This window comes from Sminthopsis crassicaudata, chromosome 3 (genome assembly GCF_048593235.1).
Source record: "Sminthopsis crassicaudata isolate SCR6 chromosome 3, ASM4859323v1, whole genome shotgun sequence".
Taxonomy (NCBI): domain Eukaryota; kingdom Metazoa; phylum Chordata; class Mammalia; order Dasyuromorphia; family Dasyuridae; genus Sminthopsis; species Sminthopsis crassicaudata.
The window spans coordinates 26,273,976-26,298,928 of NC_133619.1; the positions used below are offsets into that span (position 1 = coordinate 26,273,976).

Consider the following 24,953-nt stretch of genomic DNA (forward strand, 5'->3'; position numbering starts at 1 on the left):
GCTTATGTCATCAGGTTGTTCCATCAACTAGAGGGCAGAAAGATCTCTTTCCTTCTGTTTAAAAGTAAGCATGCACTTATTTTAATACCAAACAAATAAGTCCAGGGTATGGAAGTGATAGGGAGCTATATAGACCCAGAAGGAGGTCATTTCCCCTTTTATACATATACATATAATCTGAATATCAGGGAGATTAAAATTATTTTGCAATAATAAAAGAGTGCTGATGCCCATCATTCTGCAATTTATTTCAATGCCACCTAATTTTTTTTTTTCTTTTTCAGATCTTGATGAGTGTGAGAGTGGGCAAGCCTGCTGTTCCCAGTTCTGCATCAACTATTTGGGAGGTTATGAATGTGACTGCAAAATGGGATTTCAGCTCAGTCCTGATGGCTGTGGCTGTGATGGTAAATACCTGAATTTGGTCTCCAAGTAATTGTCTCTGAGTGGTGTGGTGAGCATTAGCAATAGTGGGTGTGAGGAAAGATGAAGACATACATCTTGTTCAGTAACCCATAATCCCTTTCACTTGACTTGATAAAAGGTACATTGGCAAAATGGAGGCAAAGAAGTGTAGTTGATGTGATGCAAGAGATCACAGCTTATAGAAATCAGCAGTCTGAATAAGACAGGTGATTGAATGTTTGGTACCAGAAATCATTTGTCAATATAATCTTCAATTATTCAAAAGTTATATTACAATATAAACTGGCTGAAGTGAGGAGGCACTATGGCAACAGAAATTCAGGGATGTTTAGTGCTTATAGTCAAAACAAATAATTAGATGTAAATCTTATGTCTGATACTAACTTTCTGAACTGATGTTTCCTCATTTGGGAAATGGTACAAAATACTAATTGTAAATATCTTACGGGTTGTGGTTTTTTGTTTTTTTGTGAGACTCAGAAATGATATTGTACTTTGGCAATTATTTTTATGGTAGAAAGAGCACTGAATTTGATATAGAAGAAAAACTGAGTTGAAATTTCAGTCACCCATGTGGCCTTAATCAAAACATTTAATTCTTCTGATCCTCAATTCCCTCACCTATAAAATGGGCATAATTATAGCTAGACAATCTATATCCTTAGTCTTTTGCAAGGTGAAAGAGGCCACATAAACAATACAAATATTATAAAACTGTGAGCAATTATTAGAATGGCCCATAACACAAGCATAGAACATTGGTTCACTCTAATTCATTCATATCCTACCCCCCCTTTTTTTTGTCATATACCATATTGAAATGACTAATGCTCTTTAAGGAAATGCTGGTTTTATAGCTTTCTAATGACTATTTGGTTAAAAAAATAACTCATTTTGTTCTTATATGATGTCTAAATTGTATTTGAAGAGAATATTTGAGATGAGTTTGTATGAACAGAGCAAAGTTAATTGAGTTTTCTTTAATTCCTCTACCAATACCTTATGTAACTCATTGTTGTGGGATTGTTGTTGCCTTTTTAATTTGTGAACGCTTGCATTAAAGGAGATGGTGGTTTTCATCTTTTGGTTATTATTGCTATTATTCTGACTCAAAAAAGATTTCTTGAAATTGAAATAACGATTAGATGATCTACATCTGTACCAATAACAATTAAAATTATATAAAAGCCCCAAACGCTGCAGAGAAAATAGCTTTTCTTTATTCAGTGTAATGAATTCCTAAATTCTCTTGGTACTGAGATGCTCTGCTTTATATAACTGAGCTGCCCAGTCTCCAAACACCAAAAAAAAAAGGAAAGGATATAAAAGAATACACTTTTTGTTTTGAAAGGCACACGTTCTAAATGTGGTGCCGTATATTAGCATTGACCAAATTCCAACCAAACATTGGGTCCAGTGAATTAGGGGCTTAAAAATCTGAATTTCATGGACCATCTGTTCATCAGGCAGATGAGCCAAAGGGAAGATTACATAGCCATGCATGTACACACTGGTGTATATATACCATAATTGGGAATGCTTCAGCTCTCAGAGGACCGTCTTAAAGGATTAGCCTCCTGTCCCCATCTAAGCTACTTCTTGCATAGGTGACAGATTTCCCCAAAGTCTCAGCTCAGACTTTTACACTGATTTTCATCACTCATATTAAAAGAATTCATCTCTGCCAGGGAACCCTTGGTTATCTCACCCATAAGCTCCTTAAAGGCATGTGCCAATCAGGTTTGTGATTTCGAGGAATCCAGACAAAACTTCCGAGCAGATTGATCAATCACAAGGTTTACTGAATGACATGCTTTTTCCTATAGGAATCTGGCAACAAGGAGACACTAACATCCTTTAAGGTATCTCCTTGCTAATTTCAGGACCCCTGTCTTGATCTGAGCTGGAAAAATGAGGCTGCTCACATAAGAGAAAAGTTCTACCTATAGAATAACAGGCCGATCTGGGAATAGTTCATAGATCTTAGGAGCTGACTGCTTTTATACTAATATAGACAAAGGCAGCTGGAGCCAATAGTCAGTCTTAAAAGTAACATCCCAGGTACCTTTGAGTACATTGGTCACAGGGCTGCTGAGAGAATTCCTTTAGAGTCAGGCACGCTACCGATGATTATTCAGCAGTTATCCTAGCTACTTCCACCTCAGTGTCTTCTCTGCTTCTGGAGCACTGGGGTTGCACCACAGCAAAATCATGTAATTTATTTCTTTTGACTCTCTCATGCTTCCTTAATGAATGAATGATTTCTGGGCTGAGTGTAGATCTGCGATTTCATTTTCATCAACATACTGTCGGTGTGCAAATGCTTTCCACCATGTTGACTGACAACTTATATATAATTTCTTGTCTTAGAGACGAGGGCAAGCAGAAGATGCAGTGCTTTGCCAGTAGTCACAAAGCTAGTTTGCATGTATTAGAGAAAGGATTTGAATCCAGATCCTTATGACTTCAAGGCAATATTCTGGGGGGAAAAAAAAAAAAAAAACTAAGGAAATCAAGCTGTATCTTAAAATACTATGTTCTACAATGCTTATACTAATTAACTATTCAATTTTATATTCTGCAAAGTGTCTCACAGACTGGGACTTTTTTTCTGGTAGAATGCATATAATCAACCTTCTTCATCTGAGCTAACCGTTAGTTTTAAGATCCCAGGAAGTTTGCCTCCCTTCAAAAAAACAATGAATTTGCCAAGTTGCTGAAGGCAGATTTATCAGTGTGTGCTGGAGAAAAGTAGTCTGGTCTGGGGACTTGTCTGAGCTTTACTTTGTGTCAGAGTACCATCTGTAAGGCAAAACAATGAACACGATCACGCCTTTGAATCCATAAGCTCTGTTCCTATGTCAACGCCCAAGAGGATGCCTTGTGTTCTCTCTCTTAGATGTGGATGAGTGTCTGCAGGATGGTACTGACTGTGACCAGCTCTGTGTTAATTCTTTGGGATCCTATGAATGTCTCTGCGAGGAAGGTTACCAAATTGATAGTAACAGAAAAACTTGCATCCGTAAGTTCCGATGAGGGAGTTTCCTTTTTGAAAATCACATTTCAACTGTTTCGAATTTCTTTTTTTTTTCCTTTCTAAGGGCCCAGGGCAGAATGCAATTTCCTTCCCTCAGTCCATCCTTCAAACCTTTCTTTTTTCTAAACTAAAACTATTTTCTCCTTCCTTTGTCCTCATTCTTTGGCAGCTTTACCTTTGTGTTCACGGCTTCTAACCTTCCTTTGTGATTGTCTATTTGAATTGGCTTTGCTCAAAGACTTTCCCCTTCTCACTACCCCCTGCTTGTGTGGATAGTTCAGACTCCTCATTTCTCTTAGCCGTTTTTGCCCAGTTCTGCACACAGAGACACATGCCCACCCCCCGCCATCTGTTTGCCTCATCCCTAACAGCGATGCAAATGCACAGTCATTTTCCTCTCTGGTTTTAGCTTCGGATGATGAGGAATTAGAGGAGGAAGAAGAGGAATTGGAAGTTGTAAGCTTCCCAGATCTTCACTTCAGAAGACATGCTCAACTGCTTACTTATGCTGTTGCCCCAAATCCCAATTATGAAGATGAAGATGAACTAGAGCAAAGAGATATTCTAGAATTCACTGTTTTACACAAAGTGGGTGAGTGAAAAGAATCCATTCAAGTTAATTTTCTTCCTTCCTTCCTTCCTTCCTTCCTTCCTTCCTTCCTTCCTTCCTTCCTTCCTTCCTTCCTTCCTTCCTTCCTTCCTTCCTCCCTTTCTCCCTCCCTCCCTCTTTTCCTCCCTTCCTCCCTTCCTCTCTCCCTTCCTCCCTTCCTCCTTCCCTTCTTTCCTTCCTTCCCTTCTTTCCTTCCTTCCTCCCTCCTTCCTTCCCTTCTTTCCTTCCTTCCTCCCTCCCTCCTTCCCTTATTTCCTTCCTTCCTGCCTCCCTCCCTCCTTCCCTTCCTTCCTGCCTCCCTTCTTCCCTCCTTCCCTCCTTCTCTTCCTCCCTCCTTTCTTCCCTCTCTCCTTCCCTTCCTTCCTTCCTCCCTCTCTCCTTTCCTCCCTTCATCCCTCCCTCCTTCCCTTCTTTCTTCCTTCCTGTCTCCCTCCTTCCCTTCTTTCCTTCCTTCCTGCCTTCCTCCTTCCCTCCTTCCCTTCCTTCCTGCCTCCCTTCCTCCCTCCTTCTCTCCTTCCCTCCTTCCCTTCCTCCCTCCTTTCTTCTCTCTCTCCTTCCCTTCCTTCCTTCCTTCCTGCTTCCCTTCCTTCCTTCCTTCCTGCTCCCCTTCCTCCCTCCCTCCCTCCTTCCCTTCCTTCTTTTCTTCCTGCCTCCCTCCCTCCTTCCTTTCCTTTCTCTTTCATTCTCTCTCCCTTTCCCTCTCCCTTTTCCTGTTCCTCCCTTTTTCTGTCTCTATCCCCTCTCCCTTCCTCTTCCCCTTCCTCACTCTCTCCCCCCCCACCTCTGTCTCTCTCTGTCTCTGTGTGTGTCTCTCTCTGTCTTTGTGTGTGTCTCTCTCTGTCTGTGTGTGTGTGTCTCTCTCTCTCTTTCTTTCCAGAATTCACTTAATATCAATGGACAAGACTACCAGAATAGTGGGGTTCCTTAGTCTCTGTAAACACCTAAAAGTCTGAAAAATAAAACATGCTCCACAATAAAATAATTAAAGTTGAATCTACAAGATTAAAAAGAGAGAAAAAAAGAATGATATTTAAAAAAACATGAAATAATATCAGTCAATAAGCTATGAGTGCCTACTAGGTGCCAGGCACTGCGCTAAATGATGTCAATACAAAGAAAGGATAAAGTCAGTTCCTGTTCTCAATGATCTCACAGTCTAACATCAGATAATTTAAATACTTACAGCTCCCACTCATCATCTCCCTCAAATCCTACACAATCCTATACACACAACTCTATTCACATACATATGTATATATAGACCACAAAAATATATGTATACACATGTATATGCACAATATACCTATGTATGTGTATGATATGTGTATACATATATTTGTGTATGTATGTATGAATGTGTGTATATGTCGGATATATATATCCGACATATACACACATTAATTATATATATAATATTATATATATAATATTATATATTATATATATATAAAATTATTATTTTTTAATAGTTTCAGTCATATCCGACTCTCCATGACCCATTTGGGATTCATCTTTTTTTGGCAAAGATACTACAATTTCTTTCCTTGTCATTTCCTTCTCCAGCTCATTTTACATGTGAGAAATTATGGCAGGTAGGGTTAAGTGACTTGCCCAGGATTGCACAGCTAGTAAGAGTCTGAGGCCACATTTAAAGGAAGGAAAATGAGTTTTCCTGACTTCAGGCCTGGCATTTTATGCACTGTACTGTAAAGGGCTAGAACTGAGCAAATGCACTTGGATAATGGAGCACGTGGGACTAATTGCCAATTGGACAATTCTCTATTAACATATTTGAAGGATGACCCTCCCCAACTATTCAAAGAAGGGGAAGTTACTTGAGTAGGTGGAGTAGGAGGAGGAAATTGGGGCATTCTCCTGGTGGTGGAGAGAGAGGAAGGAGGTGTGGAGATTGCTAAATCTAATCCCCTGAGAGCGACCTCAAAAGACCAAGAATAAAGACTTTTGATTATCCTGACTCCGGCTGATTCTGGGAGATCCAGGGCCCCAACACTGCACCACCTATGTATGTATGTATATATGTATGTTCATGTATGTATGTACATGTGTACATAAACATTTGCCAAATACATTCATATCAATAATTCTTGTATACTGCAATTTTCTTTAAAAATCTTGAATATAAGCTAGAGTTTCAGAAGCACTTCCTCTTCTATCAAATAATCTTTGAGACATCACCTAGAATCAGAGAAGTAGCTAGAGCCGTTGGGAGGTAAGCTCCTTGAGGGCAGAAATTATATTTTGCTTGTCTTTGTAGGCCCCAGAGCTGGGCACATAATAAGAATTAAATAAATTCTTATTGACAGATGGGGAGAGATATTTGAGTTTCACCTACATAGAGAGGGATATCTCACTAGAATGTAGCTCTTGGAGGGGAAGGGAGATTTTCTTTTGAATTTCATCTTATTATTAGTAACTTTCCTGAGTTTGAATAGACATTTAATAATACTAATTGGTTGGTGGGTGGATTTTTTTTTAACTATTTGGGACATAGATTCGTGAGTCTGCTAACCTGATTTTTCTCATACTAGTCTGTTTAAATGACACTTTTGGACATGACTGCAGTTTAATGTGTGAAGACTGTATGAATGGAGGCAAATGCAACGAGGAAAAAAATCGCTGTCTCTGCCCAGCTGGCTGGGGAGGCATCCTCTGCAATGAAAGTGAGTATACAAAAACCACGCAGAGTGAGAGGACAGGGGGCATCAGCCAATGTATGAAAGATGCTACAGATAAAAAGCTGAAAAGTGAAATTGTCCTTCTGTTCAAAGAGCTTGGAATAAATCTGAGTTCTTGAGGCAGGCAGCCTTGATTTGGATCCCTGCTCTAGCACCTAATATCCATGTGACAATATCTCTGAGCCTTAGCATCCCTATCTGTAAGAGGAGAAAGTGAACACGCTGACCTGCCAATTCCCTTCCAGCTCTCCATTTATGATTTTATGAATTTAGCAGGCAGATGAGTAATAAAAGCATTAGGATCTAAGTTTTAACCTAATATTAGAAAGAGGAGGAGTTTGTTATGTTTGCTTGTTTCTCCACTCCATAGGAAACTTGATAGCAAATTAGATCATTATTTTCTTCAAGTGTCCTATTTATTCATCAGCTATAAAAACTAATAAAAGATCCCTGTATTTCAGAGGCTTTAAAAATTCCTTCCATTTAAATGATGTATTAATTTCTGGCAAAATATCCCCCTTCACAAGGGAAGCAAAACTTTACTCTCTAAAAATACTTAAATGGAGTTGAATATTTTAAATCTTTATACATATAAATGTAGAGAGACATAAAGTAGCACTGTTTATTTCTTAATATAATCTCATCATAAATGACTAACCAGAATAAAATAATACATAATACACTAAACAAAGTAAAAACAATCCTTGTTTCATGAGTATAAATGAAAATGAATTTAAAGAAATGAAATGTGCCAGCTATAAAATAAATAATATACAAGTACTCACCTCACTGATTTGTTATGAGCATCAAAGGAAATATTTGTAAATATTGGCATAATGTCTGGTATATAGTAGGCATTTAATAAATTCTTATCCTTCTCTTCTCTTCAACAGATGTAAGCCCTGAAATGTAAAGAACATTTTAATTTTTTTTACAAAGGACTACTCATTCATTTTGAGCTACAAATAATATAGATGATTAATGCTTAGTTTTAGCCCCCTGCATGTAGGGAGAGAGGGCAGATTTGGGGTCTCAAAATTTAAATGCAGAAAAATTATTAGTGTGAAGGAAATGAAGGAAAAAGTAAATGATCTTTTATAGAGCATTTATTTCTTCCAGGTAGTGAGCTAAATGCTTTATAAATACAATTCTTCCATGTGGACTCCATTATTATTCCCATTTTGAAGACAAGATAAGAGAAGCAAACAGTGACTAAATGATTACAGGAAGACCCTGAGGTTGAATTTGAACTCAGGACTTCCTGATTCATGATCTAGTGCTTTGTCTATTGATTAATAAAGAGCCAGCCTTAGAATAAAGAAAACTTGAATTCAAGCTCTGTCTCTAATATAATCAGTCTATGTGTCCAGAGTCCTTTCCTCTCATGGTCAGAAAAATACTTTCCTCAGGTTGTGAGTTACAAATTGTTACTCTGTAGAAAAGCAATAAATAGATCATTTTCTAACTAAGGGACCACGAATTTGCAGATGCACAAATTTTTGTACTTTTATACAACTAGATTGTAAATTCTTAGAAAATGGTGACTGTTTTTGCCTTTTCTTTATATCTTCTTGATATAGGACAATGTCTATCAAACAGAAAGTGCTCAATAAATGCTTGATGTTTAGCAACATTAATTTATTTGTAATGATGGAGTGAGTTTTCACACCAAAAGTTCCCTAAGACTAAAATCAAAATTCCAAAACAAACAAACAGACAAAAACCTGACAACTAAGGAGAGAAATGATTTAGCTAAGCTAAAGCTAATATTGTATTTTTGTTAACCCTTCAATATTCTGCCAAATCTAGCAATTCTAATATATTGAACTATCGATAGTAGAATTCTTATGGCAATATATACTATCATATAATATAGTGTCAGTTGATCAATTGCATTTAATAAACATTTTCTATGTTTCAGGCACTGTACTAAGTGCCAAAGATACAAAGAAAAGCCAAAAAAATAGTCCCTACACTCAAGAATCTTATATTGTGAGGGAAGAGACAACATAAGGATAACCGGGTAATACAAGACCTACAAAGAGTAGACCAAAGCTCATCTCAGAGGTGAGATGATCATAACTGGAGGGAATGGAAAAAGCTGCCAACAGTTCCAAGCATTGGAACTGAATCTTGAAGGAAGCTAGAAAAGCTGAGAGGAGGAAGTGATGAGGAAGAACATTTGAGTTATTAGGTATAGCACATTTACAAATACCTAATAATGGAAGTTCAAGAACAGAAGAGATGTATCTTAGAATGTGTGTGGGGTGAATAAATTGTCAGAATACTGGAAAAATTGGAAGGCTCAGGTTATGAAACATGCTAAATGCCATAAACATTATCGTGAAATTGTGGTGTTTGACATAGTAGCCACCATTTGTAATGATTCTCCACTAAATAGAATGTATAAGGTCAAATATATAATTGAATTTCTGAATTCCACAAGGTGCAGAGTAAAGAAAGAGAATAAAATATCTTTATTTAGCTTTCTTATTTTTGTGGATCCTTAGTCTCATTGACATTTGTTAGATGACTCTACACTTTTTTAGCTCCCAAGAGGTTTTCTTTATTCCTTGGGCTTTTTGTCAATGTTATAAAGAGTTAAATAGAAGAGAGATATAATTAAAAGTGGCAAAGAGTAGGCAATAAGCATTGATTGAGCACTAAATATTTATTGGATTATTTGATTGCCAGCCATTGTGCAAAGTGTTTCATAAATATCATCGGATTTGCTTTGAGTGTAGATGATATAAAACCAAAATATATTAATGAAAATATAATTTTAAAAATATTTTCAGTTACTAGTAATTAAAATGAGTTTTTTTCTGCCAGATTTTAGAAAGTAATAGACAAAGAAAGGGATGAGTGATAAAAATAGTGAGGCGTGGCAAATAATCTCAATTCCATTTAGAAATTCAAAAACTTTCTAGAGCACAGCAATCTTGTAGAATATTGAAATATGACTAGATTGAATTGTTAAGTAGTAGGCATGCCATTGGAAATGGGACATTTCAGAGATCAATGCTTAGCAGGCACATAAAGTGTAGTAAATCTTGTCCAACAGATCTGTGAGGTGGAAAAGGCAGAGGAATTTAGATGTAACCTCATAAGAGATTGAGTGACTTGTTGCACAGCTAATAAGTTAGGATAGATGAAAGGAAACTTAGAGGTTAATGGGTCTAAATTTCTCACTTTGCAGATGCATGAACTAAGGCTAAAAACCATAAAATGATTTTTATCAAGTATTAAATATGGGATTTAACATGATAACTACTGATTCCAAATGGACTGTCCTTTCAAATGGATGGTGTATGACTAGAGCAAAGAATGAATACAAGTTGTTTAAGACAAATGAAGTGAATCGGTAATGGTTAGGGGAGAGGAACTCAAATAGATACAGTTCTCTTAAGCACCCTCTGTGTGGAAAAAAAAATGTATGGCAATAAGGATAGAGATACAAAAGGAAAACAAAAATAATCTTTGGACTTAAAGAGCTTTCTTTCTAAGGGAGAGTTGCATCATTTATATGCATACATAAGTATTGATGTGTGTATTTTTGTGCATGTGTGTGTGTTCTTGTGTGTGTGTGTGTGTGTGTGTGTGTGTGTGTGTGTGTGTGAGAGAGAGAGAGAGAGAGAGAGAGAGAGAGAGAGAGAGAGAGAGAGAGAGAGAAGAGAGAGAGAGAAGGAAATTATAAACTACTTCAGGATTTCTGCCAATAAAATGCCAAATTGGGTTCATTAACTCTTAATGAATGACATGACTGAAAAGACTTGGCAACAAACTCCCATTCTCTCATTTTACTGATAAAAACAAATTGAGCATGAGTAAATTCTTCAAAATTAAACAACTAGTATCAGAGGTGGCATTGGAACCCAGGACTTGCTGATTCCAGGTCCAACCTACTCATGAAACCATGTCGTATTTCTGGATTAGTCTTGGAAAATTTCACTAAGGAGATTAACATTGAGTAAAATTTTGAAGGATTAACAAAATGTCTTTTGGGATGTGAGGCAGAAGGAATGAGGGGGATCTGGCATGAAGCAACAAAGTTTCTTTGGCACTTTAATTAAGCTGAATAATAAAATGGATAAATCACTAGTACATTTGGTTTATAGATCTCATCTGAATTCTACTAATGAAGCATTTTATTTTGCTTAATAATATGCCTCCATATTTTAGCAGTACTGTATATAATCCATAGATCTAAAATGGTAGACTGGGGTATTTCAAAGGATGATGCAATTTGCCTTCCATATATTTCATGAAACTCATTGAATCTATCCATATCAAGATTCTTTCTTTCTTTTATTTCCCTGACTTGACATTTTTTTCACTCAAAATCAGAGTAAAATCTATCAAGGCTGGGACTAGATTTGTATCTGTTGGACAATGTTTAGCATTTTTCATGTGCTTATTAAGTGTTGATCCATGAAATGTCCCATTCTCGGTGACATGTCAACTGTTTTAAAATTCAATCCAATAGTATTTCAGTGTTCCACACTCACTATGCTTTAGAAGTATGCTGAATTTCTAATGGGAACTTGGATTATTTGTCATGCTTAAATATTTCTATCATTCATCCCTTTATCTCTTACTGTCTAAATTCTGATAGAAAAAACTCATTTTAATTGAAGTATTTGGGCTCAGAGAAAGAATATTATCCATTTTGGAAAAGATTAAAAGTTGAAGGAAAATGTAATAATTATTATAAATGTTTAGCTCATAGTTTTTTCCCATCCTTCAGTTTTCTTTCTCCTTATTCAGTCCCTTTTTCTTTCCCCCTTCCTTATACTTTATTCCCTCCTTACTTTTTCAATCCACCTTATTTGTATCACTTATTCTCTCCTTCTTTCCCTACTTTCCCTCCTTTTTCCTTCCTTTTCCTACTTTCCTTTCTTGCTTCTTCTGTATTTCCTTCCATCTTTCCATTATTTAAAAAGGAAGAAAAAATGAAAAGGAAATGCTCGTCTCATGTTACCATGGGGGATAGGGAAGAGAATAAGAGGTAAAGATTCTTGTATCATGTAGTTTCTCAATTTTTTTTTAATGTAGCTTTTAAAAAATGAATGTAATTTACAATGGTTGGTAAAGATTATCCCAGCAGCTGTATTGCTTCAAATTAAGATGAAAATAAAGTTGAAAGATCTGAAAGAGCTGTTTCATATCAGAGCACTAGAAGTTTTCTAAAACATGATTGTTTTCTTAATTTCATCAATCTTTGACAATATAAAGCACATCTCATAATCCTCAAGGAAGTCTTCCTTGTGTTGGCTATTAATTAAAAATACATTTTTTGGACTTTCTACTCATTTTCTTAGTAGCGCATGTAGTTTACACCTCATTAACGTGGCCCAACATTGAATAACAAAGACTTTGGAATAGTTTTGAAAATGTGGGGTTAAAGTTTGTCCAAAAATATAAAATTCATATTTGAACCTTATTATTTGCTCTTTCTGCTCTCATTTTTCATTCACTTCTAATGACAAGTCCCCCAGGAATGACAATGTCATCCAACATAGGAATTTAACAGTGACATTTCCCAGTTCTACAAGGGGCTTCATTCTTTAATTGCCTACTATCATTGTACCAAGATGACAAGAAAACATATTTTCTCTCTTGTATTGATGATACAATGAGTGGATTGCTTTTTTCATTCATCTTCTCCATTTTCTTTACAGCTTGTCTCCCAGGGACCTATGGACAAGAGTGCAATGGCATCTGTCAGTGCCAGAATGGAGGCTCCTGTGACCCTATAACAGGCCAGTGTCATTGTCCCCCTGGAGTTCATGGGATGAACTGTGAGGAGGGTATGGGATCCTATCTTTATCTTCAATTGAATTTTGTTTGGACATCTGGACACTCTTAATAGGAAATATGTTAATGGAGTACTCATTTAGCATTCTACCACCCAGCCTTTTACATGAAATTAAGGCTTTATACTTATAAAATGGTCTATTTAACTTAAATGATCCAATGGATGATGATGTAATAGGAAGAGAGTTCCAATTGAGTCAAGAGGACCTAAGCCAGCTCAAATACTTATAATTGTATGACAAGTGAAGTTACCTTTTAGAATCTACTTTACAGGGGTAATATAGAATAATAGAGGTGTGCTGGGATTACTACCAGGAAAATCTAAATCCAAATCTTTTCCTCTGGTCCATAATAAGTAGTTCTCAATTCACTGATCATGGACCAGCAACTAAACATCTTAGAGCCATACTTTATTTGTTTGTAAAAGAGAGATAATACAACAATCTCTTATATTATGTCTGTTTTACAGATGAATGAAGTGCATCTCTAAGGAACTATGAAGGAAGATGCTATCTGCATCCAGAGAAAGAATTGATAAAAAGAAATGTGTACAGAATAATTTTACATATATGTGACATATGTGTAAAATATACATATGTAATATATGCAAATAATTCTATACATATATGTATGCTTGCATACATATGTAAGTAATTATACATACATGTGTAATCATCTGGGGAGGTGTAGAAAAAAAGGGGGAAAAGAAAGTTAAGTGATAATTTTATTATATATTTAAAACGAACATGTACATAATAAACTTGTAGTTCCATGTACAATTATTGTTTTTCAACTGTTATGGAAATGCTTGATTTATTTCATAAATTAAAAATAAATTATATATATATATATATATATATATATATATATACAATGAGCAACTAGGTGGCGCAGTGGATAGAGCACCAACCCTGAAGTCAAGAGGACCTGAGTTCAAATCTGCCCTTAGACACTGAATACTTCCTAGCTGTATGACCTTGGGCAAGTCACCTAACCCAATTTCCTCAGCCCCCCCCCCCAAAAAAAATATATATATATATCAAATATACAACAGTTTAAAGGTAACCATAATGTATAATAATAGCTCTAGTACCTAACTCAAACAGGAGTGTTATGCTATTTTTTTTTCTTGGACATAATATGCTCTTCAGATGCCCATTATATCATTAATCCCATGGAAACCTAGACAATTTAATTAGCATCTTTGAGTCACAGATTCATTATCTATTTAATAAATAAAGGGAGCTAGTATCCACTCAATTGATCTTACTCAACAGTGAATCTCAGATACCAACAATATGGATTCACTGTAATAGATATACATTCTACTGAATACCAAAGGAAGAACTGAGGAAACACTGAACAATACTCTATGATTCTTAAAGAGCTTTCTCTGTTCTACAAGCCTGTCCCTTTCTACATAATAGGAGTCATGTGATTAATTTGGGGTATGATATATAAGGATTTACCTAATTCATATCTTGGCTCAGAGTAATACATGCATACACACACACACACACACACACACACACACACACACACACACACACACACACACACGGAAACTCTGCTCTCCGCCCTTTATTGTTGCATTTAAGAAATTACTGATCATATGAGCATGGAATAATGGAGCAAATCACACAAGCATGGATTGCCAAATAAAAATTCATTTCTCTTAATCAATAAACCAAAATGAATGAAACCAAATATATTAAATCATTTACAAATTGTGAATTTGCATTTTCCCTACAAAACTAAACATCTCCAAACTAATCTAAAAACCCAGTAATTTAAGAAAAGACTCAGTAATTTAAAGAATCCAGTAATATAAGACACAGGATTTGATGTCTGAACTTAATTTTTTTAGTACCATTTTTACAGGGATCCAGCTATCTAGATACTCTTGGTCCCTCCTCACTTCTGATACTATTGACTGTTCCATCATGTTTCTACATCAGTGAATACAATGAATGTAAGACCCAAAAAGGCATGACCAATGATGGCTTCTCAGTTGTGTTCAGGAACCAAAGAGAAACACACAGGCAGCCTGGTGCCATTATCCCATGTATTTGTCTATTTCCTTTATGTATCTCTTCCCAAATCTGATGTGCTGGGAAAATTGTATAATACTCCTCATATCTCAGGAGTGATCCTAATTCCCTCATTTTCTAGCACTTACAGATAAAATTCTAGTGGTGCTCTAACCATTCTCTGAAGGCATCTCTTAAACATTGGGATTATAATCCTATCTCATAGATTTGTTTTGAGAAGAGTGCTTTATCAAAATTACATTTTTAGCATCATTACAATAAAAATCAGGGTATTGGAATATTCAAGTACAGATACCCAGTCCACCCACATCTATATAAAAAGAACACAAATGTATAATTAATTTTGCACATATACCAATGTTTTCTTTGCATATAATCACTCCTTCCAGGATGTCCTAAAGGATTCTTTGGAAAGGATTGCAAAAAGAAATGTATGTGTGCCCACAACAGTTATTGTCACAGAGTCTATGGAGTTTGCCTATGTGACCCAGGACTTTACGGTCGGTTTTGCCATCTGAGTAAGTCACATTCATTTTTTTTATTATAGCTTTTTATTTATAAGATATATGCATGGGTAATTTTTCAGCATTGACAATTGCAAAACATTTTGTTCCAATTTTCCCCTCCTTCCCCCATCCCCTCCCCCAGATGGCAGGTAGACCAATACATGTTAAATATGGTCACATTCATTTATTTGTCCAATCTCAATGCATAAAATACTCAGGAAGATGAATGTACTTAGTCCAATTGTTTTTCTTCTAAAGACAAGAAAATTAATGATTATTTTCTGGTATGGGATGCTATTGTAATTTTTAAATATTTTTAATATTAAAATTTTAAAAATAAAATTTAAATAAAAAGTTGAACAGGTATGCCTTTTACACAGGGGAATATTAGTGCTTACTTAAGCATCACTTGGCTCATGCTCCATGAATGCCTATCTATGATTTTAATACTTTTGGAAAATTCATAGGAACATATATGAATGAATAGAAAAAAAAAGTTTACATAACTTGGAAAACTTTTATGAACTTTTGTGTCTTGTTTGGGTAATAGGAATTTTTAGTTAGAGAGAATTCTCCTTCAGATATGGGTTGGATGAATTGACCACTGAAGTCCTCTCAAAATCAAAGCTCATGTGATTCTGTGTCTCATAAAAGCTGTACATTTCTGAAAAAACATAGGAAGAGGTAAAATATGTTGTTATAAGTTATTTATTTATAGTTATACATTGTTATAAATAGAGGTTGTTTCAGTTTGGGCCAGAAATCTCAAGAGTCTTCCCCTCCTAGATTGATTTTTTTTTTTTTTTTTTGCCTAGGCCATTCTCTGCCTGATTTCTTACCTAGCCTTAATTTCATGATTAACTAGTGATAAATGGATTTTGCCTCAAACAAACTGAAATCAGGGAAAGACCGTAGTTCCAAAAGACCAAGGCCTCCCACTGCAAATGGAGCCATCTCCAGTCATCCTGATCTGATCACTTTACTAAAATAGCTACAGAAACAAAAGTAAAGCTCGTGGCTTTGTACAGTCCTCCCTCACTTAAATCCAATTCATGTACGTGTCATGACATCACCTCCCTGATGTTACGGTCCCCCTTGAGGATGAAGGGAAAAAAATCAACAACAAAAAAGAAGGAAGAGTTAATTGAAACATGTTCAGGGTATTTATATGCTTCATGATAATAGAATTTCCTCTAAGAAGGTCAGATGCTTCTTTAAGGTACTAAAGATGTTTGAAGACTGAAAATTTTAGGCATTTTCCATAATAGGTGACCAGTCAGGCTCTTCTCTTTGCATATTGGTTGCAAATGTAAACCTTGTTCAGGTCTCAGAAAAACCCAATCCAAATGTTTCAGTCTGTTATTTTTAGAAACATTGTCCAAGATCTGATTCCAGTCTTTATTCTCCCATTCTAAAGCTGTCTCTGCACTACCACATCTACAACTAGCCATTTTCCAGATGCAGAATTGCATGTTTCAGTGATGAGACAAATATCAATAAAGCCAACTCCTGAATTTTTCTTTATTTGTTGAAGTAATCATATAATGTGGAACGTAGAATAGTTCCACCATACTTAACCTGACTTCCCCCTCACTTTCCCTGTTCAGAACTCACCTTGATTTTCCTATTGATTATTAAGTACCCAATTTTGCCTGGGCTTCCCTCTCACCCCTCCAGTTCATCAAAGAAGTCTGGCTTGTAGTCAGAAAGAGAGAAATTTCCATTCAAGGAAGAAAAGAGTAAAATGGAAAATCCTAGAAGTTAGGGTGTTTGAGAAGAGTACCACCTGAATGAATATAGGGGGAAAGGTGACAATAGCATCTTGGCTCTCTTTTGTTTTATCTCTTCTATTTTCCTTTTCATTAGTGAGGATAATGAAGTTTTGACTGTACCAACTTTTCTATCAAATTGGTTTGATTTGCCAAGGCTCATGTGGACATAAGCCATAATTATATAGTACCCTTGAGGCTGTGGGAAAGATCCTCCATTTGCTGAGGTTCTCTTCCTTTCCCCCTGCCTACTAATGAAGGGAAAGTACATTCACATTCATGATATATTAAAGATACCAAGATGTCTTTTGGAAAGAGCACTGAATTATGCTAAGCAGATGCTCTGGGAAAGAACGGTTATATGTATTTATCGAATATAAAGGTGGTCCCCTTCCCAATTAGGACTCTCACGCTGATTTCTGTCTTTGCAACTCAACAGCAAAGAAAAAAGACTGAGGGAAACACAAGCTCACTTACGCAAGATGTGGCCAAGATAATGTTCCCGTCCCAAAGAATACCTTTTTGAGATCCACAGTATATAAAATGACTTTGGATGACTGTATAATGAAAGGAAATTCAAACAATGACTGCTTTTCCCACTGAAGCTTATCCATCATCTCCATGCTGCTGTGGAATTAATATGGCCCCGTGCTTTTCCCACGATGCCCTTACAGAATTCTAACGATGGGCACCCGTTGAGCATGCTGAGTTGGAATTGCAATCCCAGTTGCACTAAAGCTTTTTAAGTAGTTCAGGCTTCACTGTTCACATCAGGTTGCCAAAAAGAAAATGAATTGCCTGATTTGAAAAGACATTTTTTTCCCTATTGTTTTTGGCAGATAGGATGATCCCCTTGTTTTCCCCCTATAATCAGGCACTGCAGAGCGTCAGGCCTGTGTGCTAACAATTTAAACTAGGGAAAGCTGAGTTTGCAGGTGACCAATTTGCTTCAATCTGCTTGCAGCCTGTCCCAAGGGAGCCTATGGAGCTGGCTGTTCTTCTGAATGTCAGTGTATGGAGGAGAACACCCTGGAATGCAGTGCCAAAAATGGTTCGTGCACCTGCAAATCTGGTTACCACGGCAACAGATGCCAGGAAGGTATAATCTGATGACCACTTCCTTTCTTCTCATTATTAATGTTGCTTTCCATTTTGTCAAACACCCTATGGTCACTTATTAATTGATCTACTAGTGGCCCCAGGAGGTGAGTCCACCTTATTAACCCCCAGATACAAGTGAGGACGGGACATGGAGCAATGGACTAATTACCTTTATCTTCATAGTTTCTTGGTAAGCCTTAGTGATGCAAGAAAGATCCCATTTCAGGGTATCTTACACTAAGAAGATTAAGGTGAACAAATAATTATATTGTATACTAAGCATTTAAGAGAGCCCTGAGCTAGTAACCATTTGGGCTCTGAAGAACCATTTATCCAACAATTCCAACAGACCTGAGTCACAGACTCCTAACCAGAGAAGAACAAGGGTACAAACAGATAGTGATAATTGTTTTGTTTTGTTTTGTTTTTCTGAAGCATGCATTTCTTACATATATATCTTATGGTCAAAATACATAGAGAATAATGGACAGAGAAACCAGTTGAAATGATCTGAAGTTATATGAAATCCTCAGGAACAGCAGAATTTGATTTTAACATAGGCCTTGGAAAATCAGAGGAACTGACCCTTAATTCTTTTTTTTTTTTTTTGCAAGGCAATTGGGGTTAAGTGACTTTCCCAGAGTCCCACAGCTAGTGAGTGTTAAGTGTCTCAGGCGAGAGTTAAACTCAGATCCTCCTGACTTCAGGGCTGGTACACTATTCAGTGTACTATCTAGCTGCCTCTGACCCTTAATTTTTGATAGATTGTTGATAGTTGTTGATTGGCCATGATATGGCCATAAGAAGAAGAGATTTGGCCCAGTTGTCTCTCCTGTTCCTTTTACCTTCTTTTTATGAGTGAAGGATATTCCTTTGTCCATGCAAGTATGATCCGGCCTGCATCAGAAGTTTGGATTTAATTATGTCTCTAATTTAGTAGAGATATAAATAGCTACCAAAGAGGTGGTATATGGACAACTCCCTTTTCAAGAAGACTATTTACATTCTTTTGAAATGCCAGTTTTAGAAATATATCTGGGACACTGTGAGGTTAAATTACTTGCTCAGAATCATAGAAAGGCAAGATTTGTTTGTTTGTTTATTTGTTGTTTTTTGCTGAGGCAGTTGGGGTTAAGTAACTTGTCCAAGGTCACCCAGCCAGGAAGTATTAAGTGTCTGAGGCCAGATTTGAATTCAGGTCCTCCTGATTTCAGCACCAGTGCTCTATCCACTATGCCATCTAGCTGCCCCACGAGGCAAGATTTGAACCCAGATATTTTTATAGTGTTGTATATAAAGGTCTTTAAATAGAGGATTTGAAAAATCAAGGATTGTGAATCTAGTGCTGGAAGGGACAGTAGAGGCCATGTTTCCCAACTCTTTCATTTTACAAAATAGGAGACTGAGCCCCAGGCAGGTTAAATAACTTGCTCAGGGTGACATAGGCAGCAGCAGATTCTGGATTCAAAATCAAGTTCTTCAACCCCCAAACTTGCATACTTTCAACTGTACCAAAATGGTTTAACTCTTTTATGTGTCTTTTATGTGGCTGCTAAGTGGCATCTTAGTGCCCAGAGTGCTGAGACTAATTCTGGGTTCTAACATGAACTCAGATACTAGTTGTATTACACTGTATAAGACACTTAATCTCTGCAAGCCTCGGGTTTCTCCACTGTACAATGGTGATAATAATAGAATCCCACCTCCCAGTGTTGTTGTGAGGATCAAACAAGATAATAATTGTAAATTGCTTTGCAGTGCTTGACACATATTAAATACAATATGAATGTTAACTGCGGCTGTCATTATTAATTATTATATTCCCTGGGACCAACATTTTCAAACTTGAGATGACCAGAGGTAATTTTTAGGTGACAGATGGGGAGTAGGAAGGGAATTTCTACCTCTAGGCCTATTTCTACTCTGTGGGCTCAGTTCGTAAAACAACCTTGAATGCCTTTATATTACTCACATCTCTTAAAATAATTTAGCCTTTGGTTGGATTCCACAAAATGCCTCCCAAATTTCCATGTCCTGCTTGCAAATTGCCTCATAGCTGTTCTGAGCTGCCCCATGACCATTCAACTGGAGCAGGCCAGCAACAATGTCCGCCCACGGTTCCATGGAGATGGGTGCCATTTAGATGAGTCATAATTGATAGAACCCTGAAGGAAATGCAGTCAGCTTCAACCTTGGGCCCATCAGTTGTGGAAGTGTAGGAAAAACACTTAATCCTTCTGAACTTCAGCCTCCTTTTCTATAAAAATGGAGATAATAATTACCCCTACTCCACATTATTCCTATGAAGTTCAAATAATACTGTGCATATAAAGTTCTTTGCAAGCCTTTAAATGCTCTCAAAATTGGAAGTATGATTATTAGCTCAGAAACCAGCTGGCCATCCACTACCGTCTCTTCCCATTGTCTCTAATACATACTGGTTGTGTGACCTTGGCAAGCCATTTCATTTTTCAATGGCTCCAGACAATCCTTCCCCAATATACATTCTGTATACATACATACACACACACATATACATGCGTGCATACATACACACAGAGACGTATATACACATGCACACACACATAGACATTTATGTACATATTACTTGGTAGCTGAAGTCTATTCTGTTCCAAGGAGACAAGGAAAGCAAGGTCGGGGAAGAGAAGTGAGAAAAAATGAAGTTCTAACAGTTAGAATCTACAATTGCTGGGAGGTCCTGGACCAATGACTTAACCTCCTAATGCAAGGAATTGGTTCCCAGGCATCAGAGAGTATTTTCCCAGTAGTGAAATCATACCTTGGAAGAAAAGGGATGGGAGGTGGAAACCATACCCTTAGGTAAATATAATTTATTCTGATAACATTTCCTTAAAATAGCTGCTGAATAAACAAGACTGGGAGCTACCTCTTCTATTCCCACTGTGATGGAAAAGAAGTTGAAGGTCTATGTAAATCAGCCAAGTAGAGAGGTCACCGTAATCTCTGGAAAACATATTATTTTTCAATCAGATAACTTTGCTCAATTCTGATATTTTTGTCTAACTGCAAAATGAAATTATGAATAAGACTGGCTCTAGTGAATGAGTCAGTCATGATTGGCAGCTGAAATCAAGGAGCAAGGGGCTAGCATGAAGTTTTTTAACCTGATGAAAGCCAGATCTTGTTTTCTTGGGGGGGGGGGTATTTTTTTTTAAGAAGCAAAGTAACCTTATTTGTTCCAAGCCTCAGAAATCCCTCTAAAATTCTGAAGGTGGGAACCAGTGTCTCTCCCTCTCATGTATTGTTAATTAAAGATCTCAAATTGTTTCAGGGACACTAATGAAACAGAGCTTTCCATCAGCACCGCTCAGGTTGGTAAGCACTGTTACAAATTACTTTGAACAGCAGAATATCCTGTTTCTTCCACCAATCTATTAGATGACAAAAAACAATCAATGGCCTGGCCTTGTTTTCTACAGCATGTAGCTTAAGATATTTTGGGCTGACTGTAATCAAAGCTGTAACTGAGGACGGGCACCTTGTGATACAGGGACAGTCCAATGTCAACATTAAGATGGCAAAGCTGGACTTCCCTTAGAAAAAGTCAGTCCCACTCTGCTCAGTTTGGGAGTTCTCTGTCTTTCATGTACAGAATTTGGGGGACCTCTTCTGAAAAGCTAGCACCGTTTTGGAGAGACATTGAGTGGATAGGGCTGAACATGGCCTATTTTGCATTTATTGAGAACTATATACTGCTAAGGCCCATAACCAAAGGATTTTGTCAGTTTGAGTCTCTCTAACTTCTAACTTTCTCTGCCCAGGAATTGCTTCCATTGGGAATCCTAATTCAGGTGAAGATTTTGATGATAAAATAACCATTATAACAACCCAACAACCAAAAATACCTAATTTATTGGTCTCAGTTTCCTTTTATGTAACATGTATGGGAGTCTGAACTAAATAGCCTGAGTTCCCTTTCATCCCCCTTTAATCGTGGATAGAAAGAACTATTCAATAAAGCAGACTATCATTTTTCTGCCTGATGCTCCTGTCAAAGATACCATTTTATGGTGGTAGTCACGAGGGCCTGAACACCCCCTAAAATCTCAAAAGAAAGACCAAGAAAACAGTCTAGAATCCCACCACCTCGAAACCCCTTCCTGAATGATCTTTCCTGAGCTTCCATCCCAAAGTAATCCCATTTTAGATTCTTATTCTATTCAAGTTTTTCCTGAGATAGCTATCAAAATTGTTTCCATTGGTAGTCTTAAGAAACGACTTTTTAAAAAGATATTTTCAGCAAAAAAAAAAAATCAGTTTCTGTATCTGTTTTTCCAAAGTGACAAGACATAGTAGCATGTTGATTTCTACGGGGAATTTGGAAGGAAAAAGCTAGAAATCCTTAGAGATTGCAAGGATGTTTTTTTTTCCCCTCCTCAGATTTCAACACACTGAGATACACAAACATTTATGGTGTTATATAAACTTATATACCTATTACCATATATTATTTTACTTGTTACTATATGTGTATATATGTGTGTAAGTATATTTTCCAATTCCCTCAAGCCATAACAGAAGTCTGTTTTAATCTTGAGATTATAATACAAATTTGTATTCCTTTTACCTTTCCTTTCTTATTTTTTCAAGGCTGCTCCAAAAGGCCTCTTGGGAGTTGAGTATCAACTGTCCTGTGAACACTTTGAAAATGAAAGTCAGTGTAGCAAAGAGATGGGGATTTGTGACTCTTTTCCAGGACACACTAGAAATCTTTTTTTCTCAACCTTAGTCATCAAAATGGACAGGTCCAACTAAAAAAAAAGACATCATCCTTGTAATTGATTGGAAAAAAAAAAAACTTTTCAGTTGTCTTATGTGCTGCTGCTTTGATGGGATATACTAATTAAATTCTAGTGGGAGACACCTGAAAGAAATTTCCTGGATTTATTGTTCTTTTCAGACAAAAAGATGGTAGATTAATAAAAAGTAATGAGTTAAACAAAGAAGTTACCTTAAAAGGGGGAAAATAATAAATATATCCATCTTCTTTTCTGGTGAACAGCCTAAAAAATCAATGGAATTCCTAGCTGGGCACCATGTTGTTATAAAGAAGCTTTGGTTAAACTCTTAATACTGGAACTCATGAGCCTCATGACATGGAATACAGATATATCAGCCTGTTACTTTGACAGTTAGTGGCCAGATAGTATGGCTTAACAATCAGATAGCTGGGCTCTAAATCATAAAAACTAAGATTTGGGTCCTTCTTTCTTTCACCTATGCAGACTTCCTAAGTCTTTTAACTATAACAATGATCAAGACCATAATCCAAGATTATACATTATGAAGAAAGGTTAAAACACTAATATAGGGATTTTGCTTCTTAGGATCTGATTGTCTCAAAGAAATCAAGTCTGATTCTGTCCCATTCCAATTAGTGATTGCATTCAAATAAAAGTACAATCATGGTATAGTAGAAAGTAGCAATGTATCTAGATTTAAAAGCTTTGGGTTCAGTACTGACACCAGATAATTTATCTAACTTGGTCTCAATTTTCTCATCTATAAAATCTATAAAACAAGGAGTAGTTTAACTCAGTGGATAGAGTGCTCAGCCTGAGGTCAGGAAGTCCTGAGTGCAAATCTAGCCATAGAAACTAGCTGTGTGAGTCCAGGAAAGTCACTTAACTTTTGTTTGCTTTAATCCACTGGAGAAGGAAATGGCAAACCACTCCAGTATCTTTACCAGAAAAATCTCTTGGACAGTACTGGCCTGAGACAGTCCACAAGTGTCATGATAAGTCAGCCACAACTAAATGACTGAGCAACAATAAATATTAGGTGGTCTTTGAGATCCTTCCAAACTCAAGAGCCTATAATTACATAAAGAAATATGTACCATGTGTCTCTTATAGACAGAACATTATGTTAGGAGCCAGGTGCTATAAGAGAGTAGACAAAGGGGAATTACAAAGTTTAGAGAATTTCATTCAATTCAACAAATATTAAATATCTAGTTTAATATAAGCATATATAACAAAATGTTATATATAGGGGTATAACAAAAATGACAGAGGGCCAAGGAACTTACATTCTTCAGGAAAATATACACCTATAGAACATGTATACAATTTAGAAGAAAAAAAGGCTATTCAAAATTATATCAAAAAGCTTCAAAAGAAATCAAGCTAATCAATATATAATTAGGAAGAAGAATCATAGAAGCTCTTGAGGAGGAGTTAGAATCCAGATAGACTTTGGGAAAAAAAAAAACTATGGCAGATTAGATGAAGCAGCACACAAAGCTTTCGTAAAGAATGCATCTTAGATCTGGATAATCCATTGTGCTAACATATGGAAGTGGAGATCAAGATGATGATTATTCATAGGAAAACATGAAGCTGAGAAAGAGAAAGAGGAGTAAGGAAAGAACAAACAAAGAAGCTATTTTAGTGTTTTAAAGCTTGCAGACACTCCTCATCCCCATGAAGAACTAGTTGTAGTTCTAGAACTAGTATCATTCTAGTTCTAGAACTAGTTGCTGGTATGATCCCCATTTTTCTGATGAAGAAAATGAAGCCCAAGGAATTTAAATGAATTTCTAATGGTTGACACAGAAGGAATGCCACATTTGTACTACAACTAGAAGGTCAGTTTGACTGTAATAAACAATGAATGAAAATAGATAATGTGAAATATAAAGGAAAGGGAGATGGGAGCCAGATTGTGAAGGGGTGAGGAAGTGATTGTTGCATGCCAAACTGGATTTTATGGTAATAGAGTGATAGATGATTTTTTTTTCTGAGGCAATTGGGGTTAAAATTGGGGTTAAGTGACTTGCCCAGGGTCACCCAGCTAGGAAGTGTTATGTCTGAGATCCGATTTGAACTTGTGTCCTCCTGACTTCAGGGCTGGTGCTCTACCCACTGCATTACCTAGCTGACCCTGTGATAGGTGA

The 24,953-nt window shown here is 36.6% G+C and overlaps 1 protein-coding gene across 1 annotated transcript in view; it reads left to right on the top strand.

Annotated features, from left to right (window-relative positions):
- Positions 1-24,953, top strand: part of LOC141561848 (uncharacterized) — a 327,004-nt gene that overhangs the window by 174,275 nt on the left and 127,776 nt on the right. The window contains exons 7-13 of the mRNA XM_074301949.1: positions 285-407; positions 3,326-3,448; positions 3,873-4,055; positions 6,623-6,754; positions 12,451-12,579; positions 15,027-15,155; positions 17,877-18,011. Coding sequence (XP_074158050.1) covers positions 285-407; positions 3,326-3,448; positions 3,873-4,055; positions 6,623-6,754; positions 12,451-12,579; positions 15,027-15,155; positions 17,877-18,011 — 954 coding nt within the window. The remainder of the gene's footprint in view (positions 1-284; positions 408-3,325; positions 3,449-3,872; positions 4,056-6,622; positions 6,755-12,450; positions 12,580-15,026; positions 15,156-17,876; positions 18,012-24,953) is intronic.